The sequence below is a fragment of the Chlorocebus sabaeus genome, chromosome 23, assembly GCF_047675955.1.
Source record: "Chlorocebus sabaeus isolate Y175 chromosome 23, mChlSab1.0.hap1, whole genome shotgun sequence".
Taxonomy (NCBI): Eukaryota; Metazoa; Chordata; class Mammalia; order Primates; family Cercopithecidae; genus Chlorocebus; species Chlorocebus sabaeus.
Window position 1 is genome coordinate 6,940,287 of NC_132926.1, and position 19,991 is coordinate 6,960,277.

A 19,991-nucleotide genomic window follows, 5' to 3' on the forward strand; every position below is an offset into this window, starting at 1 on the left:
TGCATTTTTATTTTCTAAAGTGTCTTCTGTCATGAAAAGACTTTATTTTTGATGAAGTCCAATTTATCAGTGTTTTTCTCTTTCCATTTCAATTGATCATTGTTCATTCTTATGTCTTATCTAAGAAATTTTTGCCTATATTGCCAGGCACGGTGGCTCACGTCTGTAATCCCAGCACTTTGAGGGGCCGAGGCGGGTGGATCACGAGGCCAGGAGATCGAGGCCTTCCTAGCTAACATGGTGAAACCCCGTCTCTATTAAAAAAACAAAAAATTAGCTGGGCGTGGTGGCACACGTCTATAGTCCCAGCTATTCAGAAGGCTGAGGCAGGAGAATGGTGTGAACCTGGGAGGCAGAGGTTGCAGTGAGCCGAGAGAGTGTGCCACTGCACTCCAGCCTGGGTGACAGAGTGAGACTCTGTCTCAAAAAAAAAAAAAAAAGAATTCTTTGTCCATATCAAAGTCATAAAGATTTTCTTCTCTTTTCTCTAGAAATTGAATAGTGTTAGCTAGTATATTTAGGTCTACTATCCATTTCAAGTTAAATTTTGTTTACAGGATGAGTTAAGGATCAAGATCCATTTTTTTATTTCCAGAACTATTCATTGAACAGAGTATCCTTTCCTCATTGAATTATCTTGGCTCCTTTATGTAAAATCAGTTAACTATACATATTTGTGCCTATTTCAAGATTCTCTTCTGTTACATGGATCTAAATGTGTCTCCTTACAACAATGCTAAACTGTTGTTACTATGAGAGCTTTACAGTCAGTTTTAAGACCAGGTAGTGTAAGTTTCTCAGCTTCATTCTTTTTCAAAATCGTTTCCAATATTCTAGGCTCCCTGTATTTCCACAGAAACATTAGAAGTAGTTTGTCAGTGTCTAAAAAGAGCCTGCTGGGGTTTTGATGATTACAATGAATCTTACATAAATTTGGGAAGAGATGACATCTTAACATTATTGAGTCTTCCAATACAGGAACACTGCATATCTCCCCATTTTTAAAAAAAAACCCAAGCTCTGTTTTTTTCTCTGTAATGTATGTGTGCGTGTGTGTGCGTGTGTGTGTGTGTGTGTGTGTGTGTATCGGTGTACAGGCATTTTATATATTTTGTTAAAGTGATCTCCAAGTACTTAATATTTTTGTTGCTACTGAAAATGGTATTATTTTAAAAATTTCAAAATTACAGTTGTTAATTGCTACTAGATAGAAATGAAATCGATTTTTGTATATTGATCTTGTATCTTATAACTTTACTAAATCCATTTATCCTAGTTGGTTTTTTTGTAAATTCCTTTTTTTTTTTTTTTGAGACAGAGTTTTGCTCTTGTCACCCAGGCTGCAATACAAAGGTGCAATCTCAGCTCACTGCAACCTCCACCTTCCAGGTTCAAGTGATTCTCTTGCCTCAGCATCCCAAGTAGCTGGGATTACAGGCACGCATCACTAGGCCTGGCTAATTTTGTATTTTTAGTAGACACAAGGTTTCACCATGTTGGCCAGGCTGATCTTGAACTCCTGATCTCAGGTGATCCACCCGCTTTGGCCTCCCAAAGTGCTGGGATTACAGGCATGAGCCACTGTGCCTGGCCTAGTAAATTCTTTCTATATAGATGATCACAATTTCTGTGAATAAGGAAAGTTTTACTTTTTCATTTCCTATCTTTGCTTTTTTTGAAAAAAATAAAGTTTAAATTTTCTCTTAATGCCCTAGTTAGAACCTCTAGCACAATGCTGAAGAAAAGTAATGAGAGCAGAAATGCTCGCCTTGCTCCCCAGTCTCAGAAGGAACGTGTTCATAGTGTCACCATTAGGTCTGATGTTAGCGGTAGGGCTTTTGTAGTTGTACCTTCCCCTTCTATTCCTAGTCTGCTGACAGCTGTATCAGGAATGGATGTTGGATTTTGTCTGCTTTTTCTGCATCTATTGATATGGTAATACGGTTTTCTGTTTTAGTCTACTGATACAGTGATTTTTTTTTTTTGAGATGTAGTCTTGCTCTGTCGCCCAGGCTGGAGTGCAGTGGCACAACCTCGGCTCACTGCAAGCTCTTCCTCCCGGGTTCACGCCATTCTCCTGCCTTAGCCTCCTGAGTAGCTGGGACTACAGGTGCCCGCCACCACGCCTGGCTAATTTTTTTTGTATTTTTAGTAGAGACGGGGTTTCACCATGTTAGCCAGGATGGTCTCGATCTCCTGACCTCATGATCTGCCTGCCTCGGCCTCCCAAAGTGCTGGGATTACAGGCGTAAGCCACCATGCCTAGCCTGATACAGTGATATTTAAATGTTAAACTAATCTTGCATTCTTGTCATAACTCCACTTGAGTTCTGCTTATTTTGGTATTGCCCTTTCTGGGTAGATTTGTTAAATTCCGTTAAGAATTTCCATGTCTATTTTACCAGGGGTATTAGTCATTTTTCCTCTTATCCCTTTTTCTGGTTTTGCATCAGGGTATTTGTAGCTTCAGGAAATGAATGATGAAGTGTTTCTTGACTCTTCTGCTTTCTGCTGGAGTTTGTGGTTTGATATCTTTTTTTTTTTTTTTTTGAGACAGAGTCTCACTCTGTTGCCCAGGCTGGAGTGCAGCGGTGCCATCTTGGCTCACTGCAACCTCTGCCTCCTGGGTACAAGCAATTCTCCTGCCTCAGCCTCCTGAGTAGCTGGGATACCAGGCACGAGCCACCACACTCGGCTAATTTTTGTATTTTTAGTAGAGACGGAGTTTCACCATGGTGGCCAGGATGGTCTCGAACTCCTGGCCTCAATTGATTCACCCACCTCAACCTCCCAAAGTGCTGGGATTACAGGAGTGAGCCACTGCGTCTGGCTGGTCTGATATTCTTCCTGTGAAAAAATTCTTTCTTTACCTGTGTAAAGCCATCTGGCCTTTGAGATTTTTGTGGTAGAGATTTTTGTTTTATTATCATCTTGCTATTTGTTTTCTGTTTGTCTCTTCTCCTCATTCCCTTTTTTTCCCCCTTTCCCTGCCTTCTTTTGGATTGAATCAATTTTGGTAATCTATATACTGTATTCATAGAATGTTACATATTTCACTAAGATTTTTAAAATCTTTAGCAAAAAAGCTATATAGTAAGCTTTATTTTTATTTTCTATTTCTCTTTTAGGTAACCTTCTAACTCCTTTTGTTATGTATTTTGAGTTTTATTTGTTTCCTTTAGATTGGTTAACTTACCAGAGGCTTATCCTTTTCTGGATTTCTCAAAGGACAATTTCTTACATTTATTTTTGAATCCTATTAATTAATTTCTGACTTTTAAAATTAACTCCTCTCTGTTTTGAAAAGCAGTATATGTAGGCCAGATACAGTGGCGCACACCTGTAATCCCAGCACTTTGGGAGGCCGAGGCAGGCAGATCACAAGGTCAGGAGATCGAGACCATCCTGGCTAACATGGTGAAATGCCGTCTCTACTAAAAAAAAAAATATACGAAAAATTAGCCGGGCGTGGTGGTGGGCACCTGTAGTCTCAGCTACTCAGGAGGCTGAGGCAGGAGAATGGCGTGAACCCGGGAGGCGGAGCTTGCAGTGAGCTGAGATCGCGCCACTGCACTCCAGCCTGGGCAACAGAGCGAGACTCCGTCTCAAAAAAAAAAAAAAAAAAAAAAAAAAAAAAAAAAAAAAAAGGAAAACAAAAGCAGTGTATGTAGTAGTTAACAGTTAACAGCATGAACACTGTGGTCAGATTGTCTGGGTTTCAGTGCTGGCTCCACCGCCTGCTACAGCAGGATTCTGTTAATGCCTCCGTTTCTCAATCTGAAAAATGGAAATAACATTATCTACCTTCAAAGGTTGTGAGGGTTAAATTAGTAAATGTGAAATGATTAAAGCAGTATCCAGCACTCAGGAAGTACCCTGCAGGGTTTGCTGTTTTCTTATTATTCTGTTGTTCTCTAGTTTCTTAGGCTGGATTCTCAGTTCATTCATTGTCGGCTTTCATTGTTTAATCCCAGAGATATGTAAAGCTACAATCTTTCTCCTGAGTACAATTCCTTAAGGTTTCTTATTAATTTTCTCATTGTTTTTTACTTTGTAATTTTATTTCTTTTTGTTTTGATCAAAGAATTAAAAGAGCATAAAAATTCTAATGTGATTAGATGATCTATCAAAGATGATAAAAGGTATGTTAGAATTTCCTACTACAATTGTGGGTTTGTTTTTTTTTTTTGAGACGGAGTTTTGCTCTTGTTACCGGGGCTGGAGTGCAGTGGCGCGATCTCAGCTCACTACAACGTCTGTCTCCTGGGTTCAAGCAATTCTCCTGCCTCAGCCTCCCGAGTCGCTGGGATTCCAGGTGTCCGCCACTGCACCCGGCTAACTTTTCGTGTTAGTACAGACAGGGTTTCACCATGTTGGCCAGGCTGGTCTCAAACTCCTAACTTGAGGTGATCTACCTGCCTCGGCCTCCCAAAGTGCTGGGATTACAGGCGTGAGCCACTGCGCCCAGCCCTACGATTGTGTTTTAATCAAGTTCTATTTGTATTGCTAACCACCCTTTCTTTGTATATTTTGATGGAACACCACCGGCTCATGAATACTGTCTGTTCGGCATTCAGTATATCTTTATCAATATCAAGATATTTGGATCTATTTGCGGAGAGTTGCGATTTCTTGCTTTTCATTTGCAATTACCTTTGTCCTGCTTTTTAATGTTAGCCATTTTTATTACTTCCTTTTTGGTTCATTTAAAAATAGCATTGTTGGTATCCAACTAGAACTGTATATTGGCAGTCATACTTAAAACATGCTATCTCTTTAACCCTAACTAGCCCTTGAGCTAATCTCCCCAGAAGGCTCACGGCTGATTTATCTCTTGAGGGGAGGTAAGAAACTTGATGAGTTATTTCTTACATACTGATTCAACAACTGGCTTACTAATTAATACATACAAAAGTATATAGGCGAGGCGTGGTGGCTCATGTCTGTAATTCCAGCACTTAGGGAGGCCGAGGTGGGTTGATCACTTGAGTCCAGGAGTTCAAAACCAGCCTGGCCAACATGCTGAAACCCCATCTCTACTAAAAACATAAAAATTAGCCAGGCGTGGTGGCAGGCACGTGTATTTCCAGCTACTTGGGAGGCTGAGGCAGGAAGAATTGCTTGAACCCGGGAGGCAGAGGTTGCAGTGAGCTGGAGCGCCACTGTACTCCATCCTGGGCGACAGAGCAAGACTCCATCTCAAAAAAAGAAGAGTATATATCAGCACAGAACCTAACAAATACCCCAAAGCTCATTTGGAACAGGCCTAGTCAATTTATCACCCAGACTTTAAGGGTCTATATGCTTTAAAAAGGTGAAGAGAAAAAAAAAGGGAGACATTGAGTGATTCTTGGAAAAATGTATTGTAATTTTGTAAGTACAATTACATCACGCAAGCTTCAGGTATTCTAAGTGGAATGTCATCCACTTAGATGTGGATGTCATGTCATCACTGAGCTTTTTAAGTGTTTCCACCTAATTTTAAAGTCTTTGATTTGATTTAAAAATGTTTTAATTTGTTGGTATGTTAGTAAATTATTAAGGCTTACAATTTTCTGTTCATGCATATTCTACTAACTTTAAAATAAAACATGTTAATGCATTTCTTGAATACAGTAAGGAGCAAAATCATGTATATTTTTGAGTTTTGCTCCTATTTGAGAGAAGATGTTTTAATTCTTCCATTTCTTTTTGTTTTTTGACACTACAATCTAGGGTTTTAGATTCAGATAGCTATTACTTTTTTTTTTTTTTTTTTTGAGACAGAGTCTTGCTCTGTTGCCCAGGCTGGAGTGCAGCAGAGCGATCTTGGCTCGCTGCAACTCCCGCCTCCCAGGTTCAAGTGATTCTCCTGCCACAGCCTCCCAAGCTGGGATTACAGGTGCGCACCACCATGCCCAGCTATCTATTACAATTTTTTATAAAATACTTTTAAGGCCAGGCGCGGTAGCTCACGCCTGTAACCCCACCACTTTGGGAAGCTGAGGAGGGCGGATCACTTGAGGTTGGGAGTTTGAGACCACCCTTACCAACATAGAGAAAGCCCGTCTCTATTAAAAATGCAAAATTAGCCAGGCGTGGTGGCGCATGCCTGTAATCCCAGCTACTCGGGAGACTGGGGCAAAAGAATTGCTTGAACCTGGGAGGCAGAGGTTGCAGTGAGCCGAGATTGCGCCATTGCACTCCGGCCTGGGCAACAAGAGAGAAACTCTGTCTCAAAAAAAAAAAACAAAAAACAAACAAACAAAAACCACTTTTAATTTCTTTTATTTTATATACACTCTTTCATACTAGAGGTACAACTATTTCTATTTTAATGTGTTTTAGCATTCATCACCTATTTATATGATGGCTTTCTTATTTTTTTTATTGTAGTAAAAGATTCATAACATAAAATTTACCATTTTAAACCCCCCCCCCCCCTTTTTTATCTTTTGAGACAAAGTCTTGTTCTGTTGCCCAGGCTGGGTGGAGTGCAGCGGTGCGATCTCAACTCACTGCAACCTCCGCCTCACGGGTTCCAGCGATTCTCCTGCTTCAGCCTCCTGAGTAGCTGGGATTATAGGTGTGGATCACCATGCTTGGCTAATTTTTGTAATTTTAGTAGAGAAGGGGTTTCACCATGTTGGTCAGGCTGGTCTCGAACTTCTGACCTCAAGTGATCCTCCCGCCTTGGCCTCCCAAAGTGCTGGGATTACAGGTATGAGCCACCACTCCCAGACATTTTAATCATTTTTAAGTATACAATTCTGTGGCATTAAGTACATTCACAGTATTGTGTGGTCATTACCACCATCCATGTCTAGAACATTTTCATCTGCCCCAACTAAAACTATGTGCCCATTAAACATAACTCCCCATTCCCTCTTCCCCCAGCCCCTGGCAACTTCCCCTTTACTTTCTGTCTCTGTGAATTTGACTACTCTAGGTATGTCATATAAGTGAAATCAGCAATATTTGTTCTTTTGTGACTAGCTTATTTGACTCATCATAATGTCTTCATGGATCAACCATGTTGTAGCATGCATCAGAATCCCCCTCCTTTTGAAGGCTGAATAATATTTCATGGTTTGGGATTCCATTGTATGGCGGGACCACATTTGCTCATCTACTCCTCTGCTGATGCACACTTGGGTTGCTTCCAGCTTTTGGCTACTGTGAATACTGCTGCTATGTACATGGGTGTACAAGCCTCTCTTCGAGTTCCTGCTTTCATTTCTTTCAGGTATATCCCTAGAAGTGGGATTGCTGGGTCACACGATGATTCATGTTTCACTGTTTGAGGAATCTCCTTATATTACGGCTTATTTTTTTTAACTCTATTTTGTGTTATCTTTTGACCACCCAAGAAGGTTTGTGAAGAGTTTATGTTTGATGCACTCGCATATTTTACATTTTTTTTTTTTTTTTTTTGAGATGGAGTTTCGTGCTTGTTGCCTAGGCTGGAGTACAGTGGCATGATCTCGGCTCACTGCAACCTCTGCCTCCTGGGTTCAAGTGATTCTCCTGTCTCTGCCACCCGAGTAGCTGGGATTACAGACATGCACCACCACGCCCAGCTAATTTTTTGCACTTTTCTTAGTAGAGACGGGGTTTTACCACGTTGGCCAGGCTGGTCTCGAACTCCTGACCTCAGGCGATCCACCCACCTTGGCCTCCCAAAGTGCTGGGATTACAGGCATGAGTCACTGTGCCTGGCCACACACTTGCATATTTTCTGTTGCTGTTGGAAATAGACGATCTGCTCTAAAATTCCCAAGTGACAATTCTTTCTCTTGAGAACTTTGCACACACTGCTTACTATCTTCTGGCATTCAGTATAAAGATGAAAAGACTGAGCCCTTTCTGACATGTTCCTTTTTAATAGCTTTTTTTTGTTTTGTTTTCCTGTTCATGGATTCTTTTGGAAGTTTTAAAAGTTTATAGAAAAAACAAAAGGAAAAAAATTGCCATGTGTGGGTGTCTCTGCTTGAAATAGGGCAGATCTCTTTAATGAGAGAAATGGTTTTCCTCACCTGAGGAAAATTCCATTTTACTTTCTGTTGCTATGAAATATATTTAATATTGCTTATTTGCAATTTTTCTAGTTTCTCTTTTAGGAGCACTAATTAATTTCATCTTCAGTCTCTACTCTCTTTTCCTCTTATAAAGTCTTTTTCATACCTTTCTTTTCCATCTATATCAGGGACTGGCAAACACCAGTCCATGGCCTGGCCTGTTTCTCTATGTCTGTGAACTCAGAATAGCTTTTACATTTTTAGCAGGTTGTAAAAACAAACAAGAATATGTGACAAAGAATGTGTGGCCTGTAAAGCCTAAAATACTTTTTGTCTGGCCCTTTACGGAAAGTTTGCCGACCTCTGGTCTTCACCCAGGAAGTTTCTCAGGTTCATTCTCTCCATCAGTAATTCTACTTTGTCTTTTTCTTTTTCTTTCTTTTTTTTTTTTTTTGAGACAGAGTCTCGCTCTGTCGCCCAGGCTGGAGTGCAGGGGTGCAATCTTGGCTCACTGCAAGCTCCGCCTCCTGGATTCACGCCATTCTCCTGCCTCAGCCTCTCGAGTAGCTGGGACTACAGGCGCCGCCACCACGCCCCGCTAATGTTTTGTATTTTTAGTAGAGATGGGGTTTCACCGTGTTAGCCAGGATGGTCTCCATCTCCTGACCTTGTGATCTGCCTGCCTCGGCCTCCCAAAGTGCTGGGAGTACAGGTGTGAGCCACCATGCCAGGCCAGTAATTCTTTTTCTTACTGTGTGATTTCTGATGTTGGTTCTTTACCAACGCCTCCAGTAAACCTTTCAACTTCAATCACATTTTTAGGTTCTTGGCAATGTTCCTTATGCCGTCTTCTTTTCAACCACGTAGTTGCCTTTTCATTTCAACCTCTCCGCTTTCTATGGCTTTGGCCTGTCTTCACTATTTTCTCATAAAGCTCCAGGATGTTCTGCTGTTTGTATATCTGCTGTTTGTGTATTCCCTCTTTACGCATATTGGCACATGGCAGTACTTGGCCAGACTCAGTGTTTATTGACTGTCGTTGGTTCTCTCTCTACCTAGATGATGGTTAAGGACCTGCTTCTGATGTGTCACTTCTGGGCACGTTCAGGCACAAAGCTTCTAACAATCCAGTCCCCGGCTTTGGATTGACTTTCCCCTAGTGCAGGAGTCAGCAAACTACCGGTCGTGGCCTGTGTGCCCTGCTAGGTAAGAGTGGTTTTTACATTTTTTTAAAAAGATTGTTAAAAAAAAAACCACACACACAAATAAAAATGTAAGAATAATATGTGACAATGACCCACAAAGCCTGAAATAGTTCCTATGTGATCTTTTACAGAAAAAGTGGCCACCTGCTGCCTTCGATGGAATCTCTCTACACTGGTAGCATCTTCTCTTCCCTACTGTTTGCTTCTCTCAGCTGATGCCATGCATCCCACATCTGCAGTCCCTGTAGGCATTGCCAGCAGCACCCTTGCCATCTGAGCTCCTACCTACAGGATTTTACTTACTAGGCCTATAATTCAGAAGGAACCAACCTACCCCTGATTCTTGGCAATTTGTTTTTGCATAATGCTATTTCTGTCCAGAGACAGAAACATGCATGGAGGGGTTGTGGATGTCAGAGCAGAGGTGGTGGTGCTATTGGAGAACAGAAGGCAAGCTGTCAGGAGAAAGGGATTTGTATCCACAACAAAGAGGGGTGACTCGCATTGTCAGGTTAATATGAACCCTAGATATTTGTGTTAAGGGTGAGCAATGAGGGATACAACAAGTCTTTTTACTCTTCCTTTTTTTTTTTTTTTTTGGTCAAAAGAATTCCATTGCAAAAAAAAAAAAGTTGTAAAATCACTAAGTGAAGGTTTAAAGATAATAGCTTAACATGATGATCTATTTATACATTAAACCAAAAAACAATAATTAATGTTACCTGTAATCATGTACTATTTTTCTTGCACTCTCTAGTTGTTCATTTGTTAACAGAATGTTCCTGGGGTCAGTTACAGTGAAGAAATGATTGGCTCGTCCAATGAAAGTGCTTTGATCCCATCGAGGTTCCTTGATGTTAATGTTTGGTGGTAGTTCTCCAGACATGGTCCCGGACTGCAAAGAGTCAAAAAGGCAAATTCAAGTAAGGCTTACAATGTCACTACATATTTAGAAACTTTATAGTCACTTTTAATTTTCAAGTAAAGGTTTACGTACTCTTCCTATTTATAAAGATAATTTTGCTATAAATGGCAAAAAGGCCATCTAAATTCAAAGCTAACTTTGTCTATAAATCTCAGTTGATCTTAACTAAATTTCAATAGTTTCCTACATATTTCTCTTTATAAGTACATAGTATTTTAATATTTACTTGTTGAATACCTAGAATTACTCTGGAGAAAATAAAGGTATGAAGTTTTAGGAGAGGTGCGGCGGCTCACACCTATGTTCCCAGCACTTTGGGAGGTCGAGGAGGGAAGATCCCTTGAGCTCAGGAGTTTGCGACCAGCCTGGACAATAAAGCAAGATCCCATCTCTACAAAAAATTTTAAAAAACTATCCAGGCATGGTGGTGCATGCCTATAGTTCCAGCTACTCAGGACGCTGAGGTGGCCGTGGGGTGTGAGGACTGTTCGAACCCAAGAGTTGGGGGCTGTAGTGAGCTGTCATCATGCCACTGCACCCCAGCCTGGGTGACAAAGCAAGACCATGTCTCTAAAAAAAAAAAGAAGTTTAAAAATAGTAACAGTAACAAGGCCTGAAGTTTGAACCCATTTTTCTGAGTGAAACAACCAACGTCAAACTACTAAAGTTGTTTAAAGCCTACTAAAGTGGTTATTCCTACTAGGAGAAATGACTAATGATTTTAAAAAGGTTTAAATGCTAAAAATTACACAACTAAAAAAGATGCAGATTCATTCAGCCTTGTTTAGCACATGAACCACCAATCAAAAATTAAAAATTATGTTCTTCAAGCTACCGGGAACATAGTGGGAAAAACACATTTGCATAGCCCCATGAATAGGAATAACTCTGTAGCATATAATTATCCTCATAAAATTTTTATTTTCTGGCTAAAGAGCATTACTTTTTTTCCAAGAGTAATTAATTTCTTTCTCTGAGTAATACATGTTTATTTTAGAACTGCCTTGTATTGTTGTAATGGATGCTTACCGTGGTATTCCGAAAAACACAAGCTTATTATAGAAAATAAAGAATAAAGAAACAAAATCTCCCATAATCCAGGCACTCTGAAATCATCGTTAATGTTTTGGTACCTTTCCTTACAGATATTTTCTATACATGTTATTATACAATTAAAAAAATAGTTGATATCATACTGTGTATTTTAAAATCCCGATTTTTTTTGCACTTATTTCATGAGCATCGTTGTGGCCGCTGTTCATTTTGGATATATAACTACACCTTTAATGTTTAAGTGGTTTTTGGTTTTTCACCATGACATATAATTGCTTATCCCTGTCTATGCATGTTTGTCCTTACAGCTAGTGGTTTCTCAGACTAGCTCTCTCTGCGTGATATTAGTAGGCCAAAGGATTTTAACCACTATGAAGGTTTCAAACCATGGCTTACTTACACCTGCTTCCCTTCCCTACATTTCTAATACCAGTTTTAATTTTAATTCACTTTTCAGGTCACTTTTCCTTAAGTTACTTTCTTAGTGCTTTACAGGTTCGGAGGTATATTAAGATGTCAGATGCAAATGCTGGGCATTCCTGTAAGGCATATTTTCTCAAAATCTCCAATTAACATATATCATGGACCACAGGATCAAAACTGAGGATGTGAGGTCCACGGATGTGAGGAGTCTAGTGTATGGAAAACAGGGCGGTGAGAGTGAGAAGGTAAGAATCAGCCCTGCTATTCCTAGAGCAGGCTGGGGTAACAAACACAGAGAAGGCCAGCCAGAAAGCGAATGGGAAGCCTATTTTCCCCAAGGTCAGAATGCAGCTATGTGGTGTCATAATAGTTCTCTTTTTTTGTGACCACTGCTTTCTCATCTCACTGAGAAATCTTGTTATCTATCATCACAGACGGTCAGAAACTTCGCGACTTGAAATCCTAACACACAGAATGAAACATCCCACTCTTGACACAGAAAGCCGGCCCAGATTTCCAGCCCTGGCGCAGAGCTTCAGATTAGGAAACTTTTGGACACAACGTTGCAAGTCCATCTTAACTTTGTAGCTTCTAAGGAAACAGGGATGTGGTAGTGATAGTGAGAATTACAGTTAAAAGGAAAGAGAGAATAGTTTGTATTCAATTTTCTGAGAAAAATCTGTATCAGATCTCTACCGGGGAACATCACAGTCCACCTGGGCCTGAGGGCAGGCACAGGAGGGTAGAGAAGGGTGCAGGGAAGGAAATGGCTCATGGCCTCATGTACAGCCACAGCCTGGTACCCATCAGCATGAGGTCCACACCCAGAGTGCAGGCTGAATCCCATGCCCAGCCTTGTGCTGGACCTCCTGGATCAGAATCTCTAGGAGGATAATATTTGTCTGTTTCAAAAGCTCTCCAGATGATTTTGATGTGTTCCACTGGTTCAGAACCATCGATCGGCGCCAGCAGCTTTGCAGGAATAAACAGTTCCCCGAGGAGGGGAGTTGAATGTGTTGTGCAGTGTCTTCCTTCTTGCTACCACCATCATGGGGATACAAGAAATGTATGTCATTGTATGCAGACATGACTAAATTTTGAATTAGAATATATCAAGTGTATTACAAAAAGCAGAGTCCAGTTCATATTCTGAAAAGCAGCCCTTTTCAGACTTGTCTACAGAGGCTTGGGCTCTGCTGAGGCATCTTAGCAACCTATAGGGCGTGCAGGCGAATTCAAGCAGGTGGGTTCACATGCTGGCCCCTGTCCATGAGCCACATTTTGAAGTTACAATTACGTGTATTACACAGCATTTGTTTCTATCCTTAGAGGTCATCAAATAAATGCCATACGTAATCATACAACTGAATAAAACAGAAAATCTGGCCTAATTTCCTCCCCTTTCTGAATGAGCCAATAAAAGATACAATTCCTACTCTCAAGTAGACCATAGTTTAAATGCATAACAGAATAAATACTTAGGAGAAAAAAAAAATCTGCTAGCTTTGTTTTTTCTATAAGGCCTAAAAAAAATGCTGCTATCTTTAATATATATTTATTGAGCACCTACTACATGACAGACTCTTGGGCTGTATCAGGGAACAAAGAAGACAAAAATTCCTGCCCTATTGGAGCTGACGCTGGGATGGCAGAGGTGAAAGGAAAACAGCAATAAACAAAAAAGACAAAAGACAAGTAAACTATTCATTATATTAGAAGACAGTAAATAGTTTGGGGAAAACAAACAAACAAACAAAAATACCCCAGAACAGGATAAGAAGGATCATCAGCAGGGCCTGCATTTTTAAATAAGGTAGTCAGGGCATGTCTCATTGAGAAAGTAATACTGCAGCAAGACCAGAGGACAGTGAAGAATTGAATCATGTGGATATCTGGGGGAAGAGCATTCCAGGCAGAGGGAAAAGGTATTGCCAAGACCTTAAGGCAAAAATGCATCTGGTGACTTCAGAGAACAGCAAGAAGGCATGAGCTGGAGTGGAGTGAGGAAGCGGGAGATGGGAGATGAGCAGGTAAGAGATGCAATGGCTTAGGCTGGAGTCAGATGATGTAGGTCGTGTAGCCTCTGTAAGGCCTTTGCACTTCACTCTGCAAAAAATGGGAGTCATCAGAGGGTTCTGATCAGAGGACTGAAATGAACGGACTCACAATTTGAAAGGATCTCTCTGGCTGCTGTGTGGAGAACAGACAACGGGGAGATAAGAGTGGACACAGGAGGAGCAGCTGCAAGGTTCCTGCAGAGATCCAGACAGAGCCGGGGGGCAGCGCAGGTGGCAAGAGGTACTGGAGCTCTTGGTATTTCTTCAATGGTGCCAGCAGGATTTCTTGACACCTCACACTAGTGGGATGTGAGAGAAAGGAAAAACAAGGTTCCTAAGGTATTTGGTTGGAAAAACTGGAGGAGGAGAGGGCCAGCGGAGAAGACAGGAAGCTCAGATTTGCCCGGAGTAAGTTTGAGGCATCTAGGAGGCATCAAGTGGAGATGTCCAGCGGGCAGCAGAATGAGCAGGTCTAGGTTCAGGGGAGAAGTCTAATCTGGAGATTATCCGTGGGAGTTGTCAGACAGAGATTACATTTAAAGTCATGGGATGTGATGAGATCACCAGGGAAGTGAAGGTAAATAGAGAAGAGATCCAAGGACTCTGGGGTGAAGAGGTCAGAAAGGACCGAAGGCACACAAAGTGGGCTGGGGAGTGACTGGTGGGTGACAAACCAGGAGAGAGTGGCATCCTGGAAGATGAGAGGTAAATTTATTGTTAGCCTGACTGGCCGAAAGGAAGACACCTTGGTAGCCGGTCACTTCCATTTTTGGATAGTGAAGGGGGAGGAGGTGGATTTAACAGCAATGATGGTGGTAGCAAGACGGAACAACACATTAAACCTCCCCCCCTCAGGAGACTGTTTATTCCTGCAAAGCTGCTGGTGCAGATTGATGGTTCTGAACCAATGCAACACATCAAAATCACCTGGAGAGCTTCTTATAAACACAAATACTATCCTCCTTCTAGAGGTTCTGATCCAGGAGGTTCAACATAAGGCTGGGCGTGGGATTCAGCATGTGCTCTGGGTGTGGACCTCATGCTGGACGGACCCCAGGCTGTGGCTGTATATGAGGCCGTGAGCCATTTCCTTCCCTGCACCGTTCTCTACCCTCTGGTGTCTGCCCTCGGGCCTAGGTGATCTGTGATGTTCCCTGGTGGAGATCTGATAGGGGCTGTTCTCAGAAAATTGAATACCAAGTAATCTCTTTTCCCTTTTAATTATAATTCTCACCATCAGTATTTTTCCTTTATGCTTAATATAAATAATGAAAACAAAAATTAATATGTAGCTTTTATAGAATTCTAGTTCCTAATAACTATCTCTAATTTGTTAAATATAAGGGCAACCTTTAGGGCAAGTTGCTGCCATCATGGTCTTATTTGAGAATTGGTTACTATATTATTTATTTATTTTTCTTGAGACAGGGTCTTCTCTCTCACCCAGGCTGGAGTGCAGTGGTACAATCACAGCTCACTGCAGCCTTGACGCCCTAGGCTCAGGTGATCCTCCCACCTCAGCCTCCTGAGTACCTAAGACTACAGGTGTCTGCCACCATGTCCAGCTAGTTTTTGTATTCTTAAAATTTGTATACCGTTTGTAGAGCCAGGGTTTCACTGTATTGCCCAGGCTGGTGTCGAACTCCTGGGCTCCAGTGATCTGCCCGCCCTGGCCTCCCAAAATGCTGGGATTATAGGTGTGAGTCACTGCACCCAGCCAAAAATATGGGTACTCTATAAAATTTAAGTATTATCATGTATAAGAGCTGGATAGTCTTAAAAATGATTTCTCCAATGTGCTTATTATGTGGAAGCCGAGGTCCAGAGGGGAAATAACTTGCCCAGGTTGCATGGCAGATGCTGGTGGCAGAACCAAGTCTGGGAGAGCTCAAAGAAGGACCAGCCTCCAGGGCACTGGCCAGCTTTCCACTCACCACTCTCTTCTAGCCATTTTTCTTGAAGTATGACACCAATTAATGTCTGCAGAGAAATGATATCTTGGAGGCCCCTCCCTTTTTTCCTTTAAATAAAAACTTGAAGTTCTATACTACAATAACCTTAAAGTTACTCTACAGTACAAGTGATCAAGAATGCTGTGGAGGCCTCACAAAAAATGTCTTCCTTAGAAGGCAAGGAAAAAGGAGAGAGATGGAGAGGGGAGCCCTAACATCTTAAGAATTTCCATTACATACAAGGAATTGGGCTAGATGCTGGCCTAAGCTTGCAGTATTAGAGAATATTCTATCTAGAACTTCTCACAACAACAGTGTGATTCAGACATCCTACGCACATTTTGCAGACGGAAGAATCAAGATTCTGGGATATCACTCAAAGCCACCGCATCTTTCCAGCAAGGGAAGAAGCAGGAGTGCTTGACTCCAACTGCTTATCTGCAGACTCCAGTCAAACCCACCGAAATCCTGGCAGTGGAAGCGCCTACCGCATGTACCTGTGATGGGCAGAATAACGGCCACCAAAGATGACTCCATCTAATCCCTGGAAGCTGTGAAAAGGTCTAATAAAAAATGCTGCTATCTTTAATATCTATTTATTGAACACTTACTACTATGAGTATGTTACCTTACATGGTGCAGGGACTTTGCTGATATGATTAAATTAAGGATCTTGAGAGATGCAGAGACGATCCTGGATTATTTGGTGGGCCCAATGTCATCACAAGGGTCCCTATAAGAGAAAGAAGGAGGCAGAAGAGGCAGAGGCAAAGAAACAGATGTAGGAACAAGCAGAGGTTGGAGTGATGCTGGGCTGTGAGCTGCAGTCCCTAACAGCTGGAAAGGGCAGGGAAAGGGGCTCTGCCCTAGAGCCTCCAGAAGGAAAGCCCACTTGTTCTAGACTTCTGACCTCCAGAACTCTAAGATAATATATTTGTGTTGTTTTAAGCTACTTAAATATGTAGTAATTTGTTATAACAGCAATAGGAAATGAATACAACACTGTTTCCTCTACTTAAAAAGGATTTCAAGTTGTACTATAGTGGCATAAGAACTACCAACTGGATTTGATGCTCTGTGTTCCTCTGCCCCCAGAATTTAAAAAAACCCCAAAAACATGCAGACTAATCGGGAATGGCACATTAGTATTCTCACAAAAACAGCTGATCTCAGATCAGATAACATTTTATTATTAACCATGATGCCGTGTTTCAATTAGACAAGACTTCTTTCACGCATGAACTTACTTCCACCTTTAAGCACAGAAGTAGCTTGCACCCCAGACAAATTGATCCATTTTTAAAAAACAGGAGTCCCACTTAAAAAAAAAACCAAAAACAAACACCAAAACTTATTTCCTATTCACATGAAAGTCAACAGCACTGAGTGTGGTGGCATGCGCCTGTAATCCCAGCGACTTGGGAGACGGAGGTGGAAGGACTGCTTGGACCTAGGAGGTTGGAGACCAAACTGGGCAACATAGTAAAACCCATCTCTAAAAATCAATGGGGCCCACCAAGCATGCTGACATGGAGCACTCCTTATGCATGGGGCCTGGGCTGGGGAGGGTGCGCCTAGGCGCCCCCTGGGCTGGCTCTGCTTTGTGCCTGGAGTCTATTCAGGGAGCGAGATGTTGGTATCCCTAAGGCCTTGGCCGCCACATGGGGATCCCCAGGGTGCACCCCGTTCCACTCGCTGGGGTCAGGGCTGGTCGGGCAACTTGGTTGGTCTGTAGCATTCCAGTGCACACTTGCTGGCCCTGGGCAAGGCAGAGATGCGCTGAGGGCATGTGCTTCACACACCTGGTACTGACAGGTCAGCAGGGCTGGGTGGTGGGGCGGGGCTGCCACGGGCACTGTTGTGGGGAGGGAACGAGGTCCTGGGGTAGGGGTGAAGGTGCAGGAATGGCCTTCGTTTATCCGTGGTCTGGTTTATGCAGCCATCCATCTGGCAAATTATGGCCCCTAGGCTTGCCTGAAAGGTTGAAACTGGGTAAAGATCAGACACCTTGTTACAGAGGTGTCTTGAACATCACTCACGGTCTTTCATGACCTAGGACAGTGCTAGGACAGAGGCTTCTCAACTCTGGATTTCTGCAGACTGCGCTGGAGGAAGTCGTACTGCTCCGCCTTGCATTGACACTGGGAACAGTGTGAATAATCATGAAACCACAGAGGTTTCAAAAGAAAGTTTTGGAGAATAAGATATTTGCATTCCCATTGCAGATGCGGCAAGGATCATGAAGAATGTCCCTCAGAGGGCCAGACAGTACAGGACGCCAAAGAATGTGTTCCAGAGTGTGTGGGTTCATCACCCTCATGGCACGTGAAGCAAGTGAGCAATGCCAGGGAGAGTGAGGAGACAGTCAGTGGGGAGGGTGCTCTCTCTGCCCTGTCCACCTGAGGCTTTGAGAGTTATGCAGAAGCGCTGGGGTGGTGCCTTCAGGCACTCAGAGAGGCTAGGAGACAGGGGAGCAGGCCCCAGCCCACCACAGACACAGAGGGGCCCAGGGAAGCTGTAGAAGAGATGCTTACTGAGCAGTTACTCGCTGGCTTCAGGACTGCAGAAAGGCAGCAGTAAAATGTGATGGTTTACACAGCGGCACACTGGCAGGTTCCTCACGTCCAGCAAGCTCAGTTTTCATGAGCTGAAGAAATGATGCAATGGGGTGTGGAGGGAAGAGAAAGGGCCTAGAACAGACGTGCTAGAAGGAAATGATTGGTGACAGACGGTCTCCGTGTATTGCAGTAGCTGTAATGTGGCTTCCTGGTGCTTGGGGAATTGAGGTGTTAATTCTAAGCATCTTTTTCATGAATGATTTTAAAGAAATATTTGGAATTTAATGGTATTAAGAAACTTTGGTGGGGTATGAGAAAAAAGTGGGCCTTAAAAAATTTTGTGGTTGGCTGATGCCACTTATGCTAAGAAGAAAAATGACTTTAAGGTTTGATCACATAAAGACATTCTCGCAATGATGTTGGCTATCTGGAACTGTTAACAATTATGACATGATACTGCATTTAAATGAACAGATTATTTTACAGATGATATATGTTTAAAAATTACTTCACCCTTTAAAAGGGATAGAAATAATCTCATAGAGAAATTTAAAACTGTTTAAATTCAATCTCTTAACTAAGGTTTCGAGTAAATATAGTTGCGTGGAGCCTCATCCCAATTGATTTCTGAAAGTCTTTTTATTTATTCATTCACAAACAAAATTAACTTATGCCTTCTGTATCCACTGAAGGCCTCTTATGTACTCAACACTGGCTTGGTCCTGGGTTTGGAAAGATCCAACACACAGCGGTTTTTTTCTGGCTGGTCCCTGCTGATGGAGGCCCCCTGCCCTGTGGCGTAATCTCCCTGATAACCTGTGGAATGAGAACTGGACTTAAGCAAATACAATCTAGATTTCAGTCCTGATTCTGTTATTTCCTTTCTAGACATGTGACTGGGTGAATTACTTTACATCTCCGAGCCTCAATTTTGTCATCTATAAAACACAGATAAGAGTCGGCTCATAGAGTTGGTAGGATTAGCAAACTGAAGAGTATGAGTCCTCTATTAATCTTTATTGAGGTGCCAAACAAAAGTGCAATCATTATTAATAAGCTGGCTTTCCACGAGTGGAAGCTCCTGTCCTTACTGGCCACAGTCCTGTGCATAAATGCAGCTCCTGGTGCCAGGAATGGCTGCCTGAGCTTCCTGAAGATGATCAGAAACATGTAAGAAAAAGAATTTCTCTCCAAGATAAACTTTATTTCAAAGTTTTAGCTGCATGCTAAGAAAATGCTTAACTACTCGAGAAAAAAGAGTTTTCCAAAATATCATAGAAAACAAGTTAGCAGGGAATGTGCTTCATCAGGAATTAGTAATAAAGACCTTTAATCTTGGCTAAAGATTAACAGTGATAACTACGTTATTAAGCTGGAAGCCTGTTGGTTAAAACTACTGTATTTTGAGAGTTATGACAGGGTATGATTGCCCAGTTTGTTTAGCTAGGGCCAGGCAGGTGTGAGACTGCGCGTCAATCACTGCTGTCCACTGTCCAGGGGACATGACGGAGCACCCAGACACTAAGCTTTCCATGCATTGTTAGATTGCTAAATCCTTATGACAGCCCTCCAAGTTATCTTCCCCTGTTTTCTAGAGCCACTCGGAGAAATGTAGTGCCATGCCCAAGAGGACACAGCCTTCACAGTTCTATCTGACTCTGAAACTCAATTCTGAGTCTTTGGAGGCCAGAGAACGTGTGTCTGACAAGGACAATCACACTAACTCAAGGAGCCTAAAAAGCAAATTCCCTGATTTCTGTTTGGGCTGGTCATCTGCATATAGTATCCCTTTCTTATGGGCGTGGTCACACAGGGGATCGA

The 19,991-nt window shown here is 42.2% G+C and overlaps 1 protein-coding gene across 6 annotated transcripts in view; it reads right to left on the bottom strand.

Moving 5' to 3' along the window:
- SFXN1 (sideroflexin 1) overlaps positions 1 to 19,991 on the bottom strand; it is a 51,627-nt gene that overhangs the window by 28,349 nt on the left and 3,287 nt on the right. For 3 of the 6 annotated variants that reach the window (XM_008015347.3, XM_008015343.3, XM_008015345.3), the window contains exon 2: positions 9,925 to 10,097. In XM_008015347.3, the coding sequence (XP_008013538.1) occupies positions 9,925 to 10,088 (164 nt within the window). In that variant the 5' untranslated portion in view covers positions 10,089 to 10,097. Of the gene's footprint in view, positions 1 to 9,924; positions 10,098 to 13,769; positions 13,960 to 16,240; positions 16,345 to 19,991 lie in introns of those variants that run through there. The other 3 variants (XM_038010257.2, XM_008015344.3, XM_038010248.2) reach the window with 3 other exon arrangements.